This window comes from Equus caballus, chromosome 30 (assembly GCF_041296265.1).
Source record: "Equus caballus isolate H_3958 breed thoroughbred chromosome 30, TB-T2T, whole genome shotgun sequence".
Classification (NCBI taxonomy): domain Eukaryota; kingdom Metazoa; phylum Chordata; class Mammalia; order Perissodactyla; family Equidae; genus Equus; species Equus caballus.
This window is the reverse complement of record NC_091713.1, coordinates 37,738,604-37,751,837: the sequence shown is the minus strand read 5'-3', so window position 1 is coordinate 37,751,837 and position 13,234 is coordinate 37,738,604. Positions and strand designations below refer to the sequence as shown.

The 13,234-nt window shown below is 60.4% G+C and overlaps 1 protein-coding gene across 3 annotated transcripts in view; it reads right to left on the bottom strand.

Annotated features, from left to right (window-relative positions):
• LGR6 (leucine rich repeat containing G protein-coupled receptor 6) overlaps nt 1-13,234 on the bottom strand; it is a 111,145-nt gene that overhangs the window by 70,382 nt on the left and 27,529 nt on the right. For all 3 annotated transcript variants that reach the window (XM_070255913.1, XM_001916343.5, XM_070255914.1), the window contains exons 3-4: nt 12,494-12,565; nt 4,552-4,623 (exon numbers count right to left, since the gene is read on the bottom strand). In XM_070255913.1, the coding sequence (XP_070112014.1) occupies nt 4,552-4,623; nt 12,494-12,565 (144 nt within the window). The remainder of the gene's footprint in view (nt 1-4,551; nt 4,624-12,493; nt 12,566-13,234) is intronic.

The following is a 13,234-nucleotide window of genomic DNA, read 5'->3' as shown; positions in this document are numbered from 1 at the left end:
TAAAGCATTGTAGCTTAGATGTGGCAGAGGTTCAGAGCAGGGGCCTCCGGAATCAGAGCTAAAGGAGAACGCCCGCTTGCTTACGTCCCGCAGCCGCAGCCCGGTCTTGGGCCGGTCGCTTGCATTTCCCGGGCTTTAGTTGCCCGGTCTGTGAAGCGAGAATGGTGGGAGCTCCCTTGCAGGTCTGTGAAGCGAGAATGGTGGGAGCTCCCTTGCAGGTCTGTGAAGCGAGAATGGTGGGAGCTCCCTCGCAGGGAGTGCGGGTCAAGCGAGACATGAGATTGTGTTCAGCATTCTGCCCGGCCCCCCACCCCCAGCCCAGCTCCTTCCCATGCACACGGGCACCTGCACATGTCCCCCCACCCTCACTTCTCCTGTCCTCGCCACGGCAGGCAGCCGGCGTGCTGGAGATGGGCGGCTCTGCTGAGAGGGTGATGGGGCCACTAACTCTGGTTTCTGCTGGGGGTCTCGCGCTGCTCCTCATTCGTTCCCCAGCTCGGTGCCCTGTGGCCTGTTTCCTGCAGCCTTCCGCAGGCCGTCCACGACTGGGCTCTTGTTCTGTCTTCTCCTTTATTCCCGCCACTGTCCTTTCTGGGACCAGCCAGCCTGAGCCTCCCGGCCCGCCTGGCCCAGTCCTGAGGTGTCTCTGAGCAGTTTTCTCTTCTCCACATTCTCCCCTGCTCGCCCTGCCTCCCCCGCCCCCGTTTCTATTTTCCCCCAGGCTCTGCTGGCTTCCCATGGTTTCTCTTGGCCTTGGCTCAAGCCTGCCGTGACATGTCTGGCACTGCCATCCTCTCCCTCCCACGTCGTCGGGGAGGGAGCAAGTGTACGCAGGGAGGGCTGCTGTGGGGCTGGGCTCTGCCCACCCAGGTGTGAAGCCAAAAGTCTTGTGTGCCATGTCCAGCTGGGTACCTGGGCCCCAGCCCCGCCGCCGACTCACCCAGACCCACTTCCGACGGCCCCAGTATCTGGACAGCTGGTGGGAAGTGGACCATGGACGGAAACTGCACTGAGCTGCCAGGGACGTATGTGCACGACCCTCCCTCTCGGAGGCGAGGAACAGCCTCCTCCAGGGACCTGAGCCCCGAGGCGGGCCTGGCCTGCTCTGGGGAGGATAGCCCGGCCCCAGGAGGGGCATGGGCAGGGAGGGGTCCCTGTACTGTACTCCCCTGATCTACTGACTTCCAACAGGAAGGAGGAGATTTCTATTGGCTGGGACTTGTCGGGTAGGAGGGGGGCCGCCCAAGGCTGGCCATCAAAAGAGGCTTCCCTTGTAGCCGTGACAGAAAGGGACAGCAGCATGGCACGGTCACCCTGCCTTCCCCAGTCCCTGGCTCTGACCCCTGTTCCCTCACTTGGCAGTGGCGGTGGCAGTTATTAAAGAGGTTTTTGTGAGGACAAAATCAGATCTATGTCAAACATCTCACGGGGCGCTGGCACACGGGGTGCTCGAAGCATTGCCATTTGCTCCCAGCCTCTCCTGTCGGCCCAGCAACTTGGGCCTGGCTTTACTGTCACGAAACTGGAGGGACCTGAACGAGAGAGGACAGAGCCTCGCCTTGAGGTCCCAGCTCCCCAGAGCTCAGGATGCAACACCTGCAAACAGAACCTCCAAGTCGGGTCATGCACACTGCTCTTCTCCCTGACACGCACACACACATGCATGCACACACACGTGCGCACACACACACCCCCCGATGTCCTAAGGGTAGAGTGACTAGCCTTCCACTTTGTCCCAGATGCTCGGCCACGCCGGCTGCAGACACCTCAAACTCAGCACGTCCAGAAGGGACCCCAGCACGGCTCCCGTCCCCGTCCCTCCCGAGAGAGGGTTTGCATTCACTTACGTCCCTACCGAACTCTTTCCACCTGCCAGGCTCCCAGGGACCGGCCTCTCCGTCCCTCCAGAGGCTGAAGCCGGAGAACTGCCTGTCCCCGTGCCTCCTGCTCTCCCTCAACCCCGCACCGGTCACCACTGCTGCCCATAATGATGACGGAGCAGCGACGAAAGGCGCCACCCTCAGTCTTTCAGGCGTATTAGCTCATTTCGCTCTGTCCTGCGGAGGGACACAGACACTGTCACCACCTGCATGCTACTAACAAAGAAACAGGAGCACAGAGGCTAGGCAACTCCCAGGCCGTACAGGTGACACACGAAGAGGCTGAGAGCTAAGCCAGAGTCCCGAGGACATGGCTTCTTGGTATTTCTAGCCTGTCCCCTTTTCCTTTTGCCCTGCGTCTGCCCTTCCCTCGACGGCTGCCACAGTCCCTTGGTTTACGAACCCCCTCACTGGCCCCCACCTCAGGCTGTCCTCTGTAACTGCTGCCAAAGTAAGTTTTCAATGGTGCAGGCTCTATCACATCGCTTTCCTGCTACAAATCCGACTATGGCTCCCCAGCGTCTTAAGCTTAAAGTCCAAACCCTTAGCAAGGCTTACGCCTACTTCTTGGGCATTATCTTGTGCTGATTTCAGATCTCTCTCCACCACTGCCCCTCCCACCAGTCCCCCAACATGCACAAGTCCAGCCAAGCTCGCCTCCTTGCAAATTCTCTAGAACCCACTCCGTTCCCTCTTATCCCCGTGTCTTTGCAGGTGCTGTTCCCTCAGCCTGAAACGCCCTTCCCTGCCTCTTCAGCTGACTGACGCTAACCCTTCAAGTTGCAACTTGGGTTTTCCCTCCCCAGCGATGCCTCAAAAATATGCGCAAAATGAACGGATGGATGACTAGTCAGCCATGTGGAGTCTCCTTCTTCAAACCCCACGCACGTTTACCACCTACTTGATCTTCACGACAGCCCTGTGAGATAGGCAGAGAAGACGACTATCCCCAACTCGATGGCAGAGAAACTGAGGCACAGAGAAGGTACAGGACTCTGTGGTCAGAGTCAGAGCCGGGATGTGATGCGAGGTTTCCACCTCCCAGCCCGGCGGCCCATCCCTGCCCTGACCCGCGGGCGGCAGGGAGCCACAGCGCTGCAGGAGAAGGTAATTACCTGCTTCTCCCCACATAGGAGCCCGACCTCTCAGAAAGTGCAAGGACAATGCCCAGTGGGGGTGACAAGACCTTCGGAACCCCTGAGCGCACAGAAGACGTGACTCAAAATTAAAAAACTTAACCTCACAATAAGTGCGAACAGTCCTGCGACAGCCCGTTTTCCGCTGTGTGGACCCCTTCGATGCTTAGGAGGCCATGTCACACTCTGCCCCCGTTCCTGGTGGCTGCCCCTGCTTTGCTGGAGCCCTGACAAACGAGTGGTGGGGCGACACGGGCTTCATGGCTTTCCATCTTCCCACGTTGGCCTCTAGGGGCATGCGGGGTTGCCACGCCCTGTTCAGGGGTGGCTCTGGGTAGGGGGACAGGAGGCGGCTGAGACCAGGGCCCAGCGTCTGTAGCGACAGAGGGCAGGAAGGGGAGAGACGAGCAGTGGTGGGGGCCGGTCTGCCACTGGGGCGAGTGGGGCAGCCGGGAGCACGGGGTGCAGACACAGACGCGGGAGGGGAGGGACAGGTTGGAAAGCCCTGAGCGTGGGTGGGCGTGCGCAGCCAGCTGGCCCCCATGGCTGGGCCTCTGTTCAAGGTGGAATGGGGCCTGAATGTGGGTCTGGGGAGGAGGCCACCCTTCCCACCTCCTTGCTCCTTCCACCCAAGGAGAATCAGGACAGTCAGAGTCGTCCGACTTCCACATCCCTGGACGGCCAGGGACCACAGCAGGACCCACAGGCCGAGGAGACCAGAGGCCTCTGTCCTGACCCGTGGAGTGCTGTGCCTCAGTGTCCCCCACTGGCTAGATATCATGCCCAGTCCCGTCTCCCAACTTTGCTTTCTCCCAAAATATCTATTTACTCTCCCATCAGAAAATGCTGAAAATTCTGAAAATTCAGTACCTGAAAATTCGGTTGGTTCAGCAGACACATATTAGGCACCTCCTAGGTTCCAGGCCCGTGATGAGCACTGTGTGGCTAAAACTCAGCCCCCAGCCCGAGGATCACACAGCCGCGCTGAGCACCTGTCCCTCCCGCCCTGGGCTCCGTCTTGCTTGCACGACGCCCCTGCTGGGCAGGATGGGAACTACAGTGCTCCTCGGAGGGACACCTCTGTCAGGGGGGCCAGTGGGCCCTAAGGAGTGGAAATGCGTCTCTGAGCCTAGCTGCCCCCCGACCAAGCCTTGGGGGCCAGCAGCACAGGTGGAGCAGACTGCCCCTTCTGACGCTTCCCAGCCCCCGCCCCAGGCTCCATGGCAGAAAGCCAGACACCCCAGGACCGCTGCCCCGGTGGCCCCAGCTAGGGAGGTCCCATTCTCTTCCTGGGGGGCGGGGGACAGCTGCTTTGGGGCCTTCCTTCCCTGGAAAACACACACGAGTGTACACACACACACACAATGACGACAACAAAAAACCCAAAGAAACCAAAGCCTGGAGCGACACGCTGTCTGGAACATGGAGCAAGAGAGGGGGCCGCAGAGAGGAGGGAAAGCGAGGCGGGGGGCTGGACGGTGACTCAGGCCCCAGGAAGCCGGCTCCCCGGCCCGCCCGGCCCTCGAGTGACTCACAGAGACTGCAGGCTCCTCAGCTCCCCCAGCGCCTCGGCGGGCACTCCTGCCAGCTCGTTGTTCTGCAGCATCCTGTAAGGGAAGGAGGGCTTGAAGGACCCGCAGGGCTGGGGCCTCCTCCCTCGAACCTGCCCCACCCAGGCCCCTCCCTCTCGTCCCGGCTTCAGAGCCCCGGTGAGAGTCCTGGTCCAGCCCTGCCCTGTTCATGGGGGTTCAGAGGCTGTCCAGGCATTATGGTTGCACGCGGGGCTGGCAGAGGGCTCAGGAGGGCTTCTGGGGGAGGCAGGCCGGAGAGGACCATGGAGAAGAAGCAGAGAAGATGTTCTGGGAAGCAGCGGGGCCGGAAGTCAGACCACAGGCACTTCTATTGCATTTGGGCAGAAAGAACGTGGGGAGAGTAGGTTTTTCTCCCTGGGCCTCAGTTTCCCCATCTATGCAGCTGAGAGGCTGACGCTTTCTTTGGGGAAGGGGAGTATGTGCATGAGGGCAAGACCCCCCAAGGTGGCAGGACCCCGGGCAAATAGGTTTTGTGGAGTGCCTGTCTCTGGAAACAATCCTAGGCACCCCGGATCAGCGTGCCACACCACGGCAATGGCCCAGCCTCACACGACCTCACGAAGGGAGTGACACGCCAGCCGGTGGACACGATCCACTCGGCAGGCTGCTGTCCTGGAACTGGCCCAGCCACAGGTGCCCGGGATGACCCCAAATGCAGGAGACCCGGAGCAACTCGGGTTGCAGGGGAGAGGGGAAGAGAGCACAGAAGAGGAGGAGGGGGGTCTGGGGTGCCCCTCCAGGTGGCCCTGCTGACCCCAGCTGACCCCAGGCATCAGAGCGGGCCTTAGAAACTTTGAGGAAAGCACTCCAGAGCACAGGCAGTCCCCGAGGACAGCGGCCCTGGGCAAGCACCCTGACTGCCTGGTTCTAAGGCGAAGACAGAGGGAAGCCCCAGGGAGCAGCTGCCCTCTGACCCTCTCCATCTGTAGGCTCTAGACCCGGGCCCAGGAACCAGGAGAAGGGGGCACAGGCGCAGCCCTGTGGGGGTTCAGGAGATGGTGGGGGAGCATGCAGGAAGGAAGTGGCCCTGCCCCAGGCAGAGCGAGCACAGCCCTCTCGGCCACCGGGCAGCTTCTCATCCTCATGCATCCAGGCCACGCACAGCACAGAGAGGGCCACGCACAGCACAGAGAGGGGCCACGCACAGCACAGAGAGGGCCACACACAGCACAGAGAGGGCCACACACAGCACAGAGAGGGCCACGCACAGCACAGAGAGGGGCCACGCACAGCACAGAGAGGGGCCACGCACAGCACAGAGAGGGCCACGCACAGCACAGAGAGGGCCACACACAGCACAGAGAGGGCCACGCACAGCACAGAGAGGGGCCACGCACAGCACAGAGAGGGGCCACGCACAGCACAGAGAGGGCCACGCACAGCACAGAGAGGGCCACGCACAGCACAGAGAGGGGCCACGCACAGCACAGAGAGGGCCACACACAGCACAGAGAGAGGGGCCACGGTTACAGGCCTGGGAGGGGTGAATGTGCGCTGAGTCCCGCCACGCGCCAGGCTTGCCATTCATCCCCCTTTAAGGTGTATTGTCCATGGAGGCTCAGAGCAGACTCGCATCCTGCTCCCCACCCCTCAGGTAGCAGCACTATGCTGCGGGCGGAGTGGCTCCTTTCCCCATCTCTAGGTTTAATTACAGCAATGGCTAATGTGCCCTTAGAACCTCACACGTGTTAACTCAGACTCATGCCAGAGGCCCGGGGCCCAGAGGCCAAACACCGACCTCACGCCGCAGGGCCTCCATCATGACTCAGGACGCGCCGGGGGCCAGAGGGCGCTGGGGGCGTGTGACGCGCCTGGTTGGTTTCTGATCCTTCCAGTGACTGTCTGGGTTGGAGTCGCATCTGTCATGGCCTTTTATGGACACATGGGAATCCCAAACGTGAAGCAAAACACAGCATCAGAAGACACAGGGCTCCCGGGGGGCTGGGAGGAGCCTCGTGGAGCCCAGCCGAGGAAGGGGTGGGAGACAGAGACTCCCCGGCTGTGGAGAACTGGGGCCTCGGGGTGGGTCCTGCCTGCCCCTGCCCTGGAGCCAGGCCAGGGCCGCCTGGAGGAAGGGCCCCCGCCTGCACACGATGCGCTCCCAGAGGTCTCGGCCTCCACTGGCCCCTCACGCCAGGCTCCACACGGCCCGGAGGGACCTTCTCGAGGAAAGTCTTGCTTCACAAGTGGAATTTAGACCTGCGTCTCTCGGGCCTCCTTAAAGTGCTGCAGGCTCTGAGGTCAGACGGCCCTGGGTCTGCGCCCTAAGACCAGCCTCTTTCCAGCTGTGTGACAGCGTGCCAGCTAGCAAGTCTCCATGGGTCTTGGTCTCCCCATCTGTAAACTGGGGGTAATGACAAGGTGATGACCGTCTATCTGGGTCAAACCAAACACCCCTGTGAAGCATTTACGCTGTGTCCCACACACAGGGAAGCCCCAAGAATACATCAGCTGATAGTGTTAATCATCATTGTCAATATCCAGTCTCATTTCACAACTTCCTGGGTGACCTGAGTGAGCCCCCTCCGCCCACGGGGCCTCCACTCCCTCCCTGGTCCTTTCACGGGACCAGGTGCCAGGAGACACACCAGGGTCCCTCAGCGATCCAGGACCTCTCCTGCCCTCTGCCCGGGCAGTACGTCTATCCTCGGCCATCCTGACCTCTCTCTCCTGAAGGGTGGGAACTTCCTTACTTGGGGGTCCTCAGGAGGCCGCCTGGATTCCCACCCAGACGCCTCAGGATGCTTGGAGCAAGGACACAGAGAAACGATGGTCAGGCAAGAAGGGGGGACACAGGCTGCTCGTGCCTCGCGGGGCCCACCCTCCAGGGCCCCAAGGATGCATCCAGTCACTCCACAGGAAGAACTCTGCCTCCCGGAGCATCGCCACGGATCTGCACCCCGTCCCTTCCTCAGATCCCCCTACCCTTCCCTCTGTCCAATCCTAGACCCAGACAGACCTTTAAGGTCTCCAAATTGCACAGCAAGGATGCTCCAAGTCTCAGCATCTCCCACACAGAGGCTGCATCATCTTCACCGGGCTCTCATCTTCCTCCTAGTGTCAGGGAGCTCAGTGCCTCCCCAGACAGCTCATCCCACGCCAGACCGTCCGGTCAACAGAAAGCCCTTTCTTTCGTGAAATCGAAACCCACTAAGCTGCAGGTCAGCATGGCAGCTGGCTTCAGACCTGGCCTGTTTCCCTCCCTGGCCGGGCCTGTTTCCCAGCCATCGCTCCCTCATTGAAGTACAACTGGGTCATAGGACCTGGCAGCACCTTAGAGGGAGCAGCCCGTGGTTTCACAAATGAGGAGCTCGAGGCACAGAGAGGGGAGGTGACCCGCCCTGAGTTACAAAACAAATTAATGGTGAAATCAAGACTAGGACCCCCGGGCCGGTGCTGCTGTGAGCACGTTTTCCTGGTTCCGCCCAGTGAGGCAGAGGCTGCTGAAATGGTGGTCCACAAGCCTGGCTGCACGTTAGAGTCATCTGGGACGGTTTTCACGCTGCAGCCCAATTAAGTCCTGGGCAGAATCTCTGGGTGGGGAATACTCGTTTCTCAAGCTCCACGATGACCCCACTGTGAGCCGTCAGTCTCGTGGAAGTCTGTCCTCGGCACCGGCCCCTCTTTGCCCCGGAAGCGTGCGCTGGGAAACAGCTCTCGGGCCCGAGAGGCGGTTAGAGGCAGGAACCACGAGCATTACAGTCAGAAGGTTCTGGAGAGTGACCCACCAGTGGTTTCCAGGGGCCCTTCCCTTGGTGCTGTGGCGGTGCCCCGGATCATCGGGGTGGGGGGTGAGCAGAGGCTGGGGTCCTCCTATCCTCTCGTCACTGTAGCAGAGACGGCCCCCCCCCCCATCTGTTTTGTGTCACACCTTCTCCACAAGGTGTTTTTCTTTTAGGTTTCTGCCGCTAACAATATTGGGAAATTTATTCCAACATCCCCATTTTAAAAGTGAGAAAACCTGAGGCCCAGCGAGACGGAGTCTCAGTGTCCTCCTTGACATCTGCTCTGAGGTCTGCTGAGGTCCCGAGTGTGGCCCCAGGTCTTTCTGCTGCCACGAGACCCACTCCCGGCCTCCTGTCCCTGGACGGGATGGGGGCGGCAGGCCCTGCCCCCTGGAGACTAACGGCTCAAAGCCTTATCCAGGCAGGGAGGCACAGGGAGAGTCAAGCACCCCAAACGACTCACAGTCTCTCCTCCTCAGGTCAGTTCACTCCATCAATGCCGTGGGAGCCCTGACCCCGGGCCAGGCATGGCCACTGTCCAGCCAGGCGGAGAATGGAGACAGTCGGTGTCTACCTAAGACCCCTCAATCCAGTGTGAAGAGGGCCCTGCTGGAGGCCAGCACCGGGGGACATCCCCAGGGATGGGGCCCCGAGACACTCCCTCCCTCCCCCAGGCAGAACTTCAGCAGGGAGCGGCCCAGCCCGGGAAGCAGCCAGCGTGCCCCAGAGCACGTCTTCACCAAGAGGGCCCGGGCTGGGAGCCCCAAACCACAGACTCCCAGGGGCTCTGGGCTCAGGCCGGGAGCGGTGCCTTGGGAAATCTCCCTCCAGCCTCTTGGGGACACGGCGGGAGGCACGTCCTGGAACCGTCAGCCCCTGCTTCCCAGATCCGGGTCTGGAGAGGGGCGACTGAGGCCCAACGGGAGTTTTTCTAGATGGGACGAGGCCAAGAGGACAGGTGCAGGGGTGGGGGCAGGGGCCATGCCTGGCAAAGCTCCCTGGGAGGACAGCTGTGGGAAGGAAGCCTGTGAGGAAGAGGGGCTGCGGACACTCACACAGACACTCACTCATACACACTTTCACACGCACATGCACACACTCACACTCACTCACACACTCACACTCATGCGTGCGCACCTGCACACATGCACATTCACTTGGGCACACTCACACACTTTCACACTCACTCACACAGGGACAGATTCACACAGACGCTCACTTGCACATGCACTCCAAGACACACTCACTTGGACACACTCACACACACTTTCACACTCAGACACACACGCTCACATACACACTTTCACACACTCACTTTCACACTCATACATACACACATGTGTAAACTCAGACACAGACTTTCACACACACAGATACTTGCTCACACACAGAGACACACACACCTTCACACTCATACAGACAACTCACTCACATAGACACTCTCTCACACTTTCACTCTCACACATACACTCACACACACACAAACTTGGACACAGACTTTCACACTTACTTGCACACTCACACAGACACTCGCTCAGACACAGATGCACTCACACACTTTCACGCTCACACATGCACAATCACACACTCACGCTCTCACGCACACACTCCTGGCCACGGACGCCTGCCTCTTCTCCCTCCAGCATGAGGCAGGAGCCATTTAGGGCTTCCCGCCTCCCCACGGGCCAGCTCCACCTCCAGGCTGTGGGTCAGGATGCAGGGCCTCTGGCCACAGCTGCCCCCCCAGAAAGGACACACGAAGCAGGTGCCCTCAGAGGCCCAGGCATTTTCCCACACACCCAAGAAGCACACACGGTGGCGGCTCCGATGGTGGAGCCAGGCAGGGGCCTTCACGACCCTGCACAACACACATTCCCACCAACAGGCTCCAGGAAAGGCGTGACGCTGACACTCCCTGCGGGGCCAACTGCCCCAGCCCCAGACTTCAGGGCTGACTCCCCTGGTGACTCTCCCCGTTCCAGCCTGTGGGGCTGAAGACTTGGGGACCAGCAGAGGAAGGAGAGGACCCCAAGAGTCACAATGCCCCCCGGTGAGATGGGGGGCTGGAGTGGGAAGGACAGAGGGAGGGGCTCTGCATGGTCACTAGGAGAGGACCAGAGCGGGAATCCCCTTCTTTGTCCTCTGCCTCTGGGAGGGAAGGAGGGAAGCAGAGAGTCCCGCAGGGGTGGCCAGGCCTCAGAGGACGGAAGATGCGGCTCAGATGAGAGTCCAGACCTGAGAAGACGGGAGCAGAGGACATTCTCCAGGCACAAAGGGATTGCAACGCAACGGTGGGCTTCACCGCACCGTTTTTCTTGCAGGTCTGAAAACAAGCAAGGGAGGGACACACAGCAGGACAAACGGACCTCCGATGTCAGAAAGTACCTCCTGCCAGACCAGGCAGACCCCCTGCTTGAAGCGTTGAGGAGGAGGATCCGTTCCCCAAGACCACTCAACTCATCCTGAGCTCGAGGCTCCTCAGGCCAAGAACTGACACGAAGGCTCCGGAGGTCGGGGGTCTTCCAGGATGGGGCAAAGCGGGGGTCCACGGTAGAGCTGGAGAGGACAGTGCGGCTGCCCTCGGCCCCGGCGCACTGAGCCAAGGGTGCCGTTTGCAGAAGGGGGCGGGAGGGGGCGGTTTCTGTGAGGTTTTGATTCACCGCCCAATGCAGGCGGAGAAGAAGGAAGAGGCTGGTCTGGAAGCAGAGGTCACAGGACGGGACGCGAGTCTCACGTCTTCTGAAGGCCCCGCAAACGGAGTGCGCTCTTTAATCCCACTGCAGGCCCGAGCCTGCCGCTGGGCACAGACACAGCACCAAGCAGGCCACCCGCCCCGCGCCCACTTCAGATGCCTCCCCACCCTGGCCAGTGACGCGGACCAGGAGTGAGACAGACGCGAGAAGGGCAGGAAGAAGGAGACCCCAGGGGCCGGGACAGAGGGGCAGAGAGAGAGTGAGCAAAGGTCGGAGACGGAGAAGAGGAAGGCTGGAGGCACAAGGACACTGAGGCTGCAGACAGACAGGAGGACCCAAGGGCAGAGCAGAGAGTCAGGACGGAGGAGACACCAGAGATCCCTGGACTCAGAGACTCAGAGGCAGATGGAGAGAGAGGCCGAGGGTGCCAGAGATGACAACGTGGAAAAAGGAGGAAGTGCTTCCATGTGGACCACGGGCTGTTGACTGAGGGGGCAGGGCCACCGCCAGCCCATACACAGCTTTGAGGAAACCAGAAAAAGATTCTCGTTTCTCGCTGGAGGCAGACCCAAGCCAGGCAAAGGACTGGATTTCAGCCTCTCCTCAACACTCAACCAGAGGGTCTTGTGCAGTAAACAACCTGCTCAACCATACAAAGAAGACCTGCAGGTCCAGTCAGGGCTGAGGGGGCAGCAGAGCTGGGGAATGGCTCCCACTTTGGGGAAGTTCCAAATGCTCATTCTATCATTCCAGGGTCAGCCCCAAGATCCCCATTTTCCTACCCCCTCAGACCCTGTGCACCCACCTCCCCCAGCTCCTTCCACCCTCGCTCATCAGAGGAACACGTGGGGTCTTGGGTGGACGAGGTGGGCCGTGGATCGGGGTGGAAGGAGATGGCATCTCTGCTTTCCCTTCTCTATAACGGGCAAGGGGCCGCTGCGTGAAATAACACAGAGTTCTCTCTAATTCCCACTTCCCTATCCTTCAAAGGTTGAAGCTGGGACAAAGAAGCCGGAAAACTGAGGAGGAGGTACGTTGACAGCGAGAAGGGGGCCTCAGTGCCACAGACACCAAGGCTGGGTCGAGAGGAAGAATGGATTCCTCTGGGGTCAAGAATCTCCAGAAACGGTCTCGTCCCTCTCTGGCCTGAGAGGTCTGAGGCTCGCTGGGTCTGCCCCTGAACTCAACCCACGAAGACCCACGCCGTGGTCCTCCCTCACATCACAAAACCCAGAGACGCTTCCCTCCCCTGCCCTGCAGGCTGTCACGCGGCTCGGGGCCGGTTAAACGCTGGCTCACAAATCAGAGCCTGGCACAGACAAGGTGAAAGCGAAGAAGCGGAAATGATGAAAATGAAAAGTGAAGAGAAGGAAACACGCAGCGTCACGCTGAGACTCGGGCCACAGGCTTCGGGGTCCCCCCTCTCCCAAGGCCACCTCTCTGTAAAATGGGGCGACTCACGCTTACAGGATTTTCAGGCTGTGGAGACCGGAGAACGCTTGTCCCGGGATCTGTGAGAGGTGGTTCCCAGAGAGACGCCTGTGAATCGGAGAAGAGGGCGGGGATGAGGTCAGGGACCACAGGGGGCGGCCTCTCGTGGGCAGTGTCCTGGGACTCAGACAGGAGGAGGATGAGGTGACTGGTACTGTTTATCGAGATGTTTTCAGGACTTCACACCCATCATCTTGCGGTTCTAAGCACCTACTTTATCCCCAGATTCCCGATGACGAAACTGAGGCTCAGAGAGGTCTCGACACTTCCCCTAAGGGTCATAGGGCCAGGCGGTGGCAGTTTGGTGTCCTCACCAGATCTGACTAACGTGGGGCTCACGTGAGTTCCTCAGTGCCACGTCCCCTCTGCCCACCAGGGTTTCCTGCCCCAGCTCCCGGGCTGCGTCCTGCCCCGTCACCAGGGGAGGGTGGATACAGACAGGGTGTGTCTGCGTCCCCCACGCCCGAACCACACCGCTGACCCTCACTCTCAGGGGGCTCAGAGAACGGAGAGTCAGGCTCCGTCTAACACTCGGATGATAGAGCCTGTCCCCATCTGTCACGGGCGATCACCGATTCTAAACGGAGCAAATTCAACAAAATGCACTTCATGCAAACACCTGATGGAGCAGAGCTCCACTGGAGGCACTCTGGGGTCTGCAGCGTCCCCCACGACGCTGTGTCCGGGCTCAATTCTTACCGAGAGGGCCTCACAGGG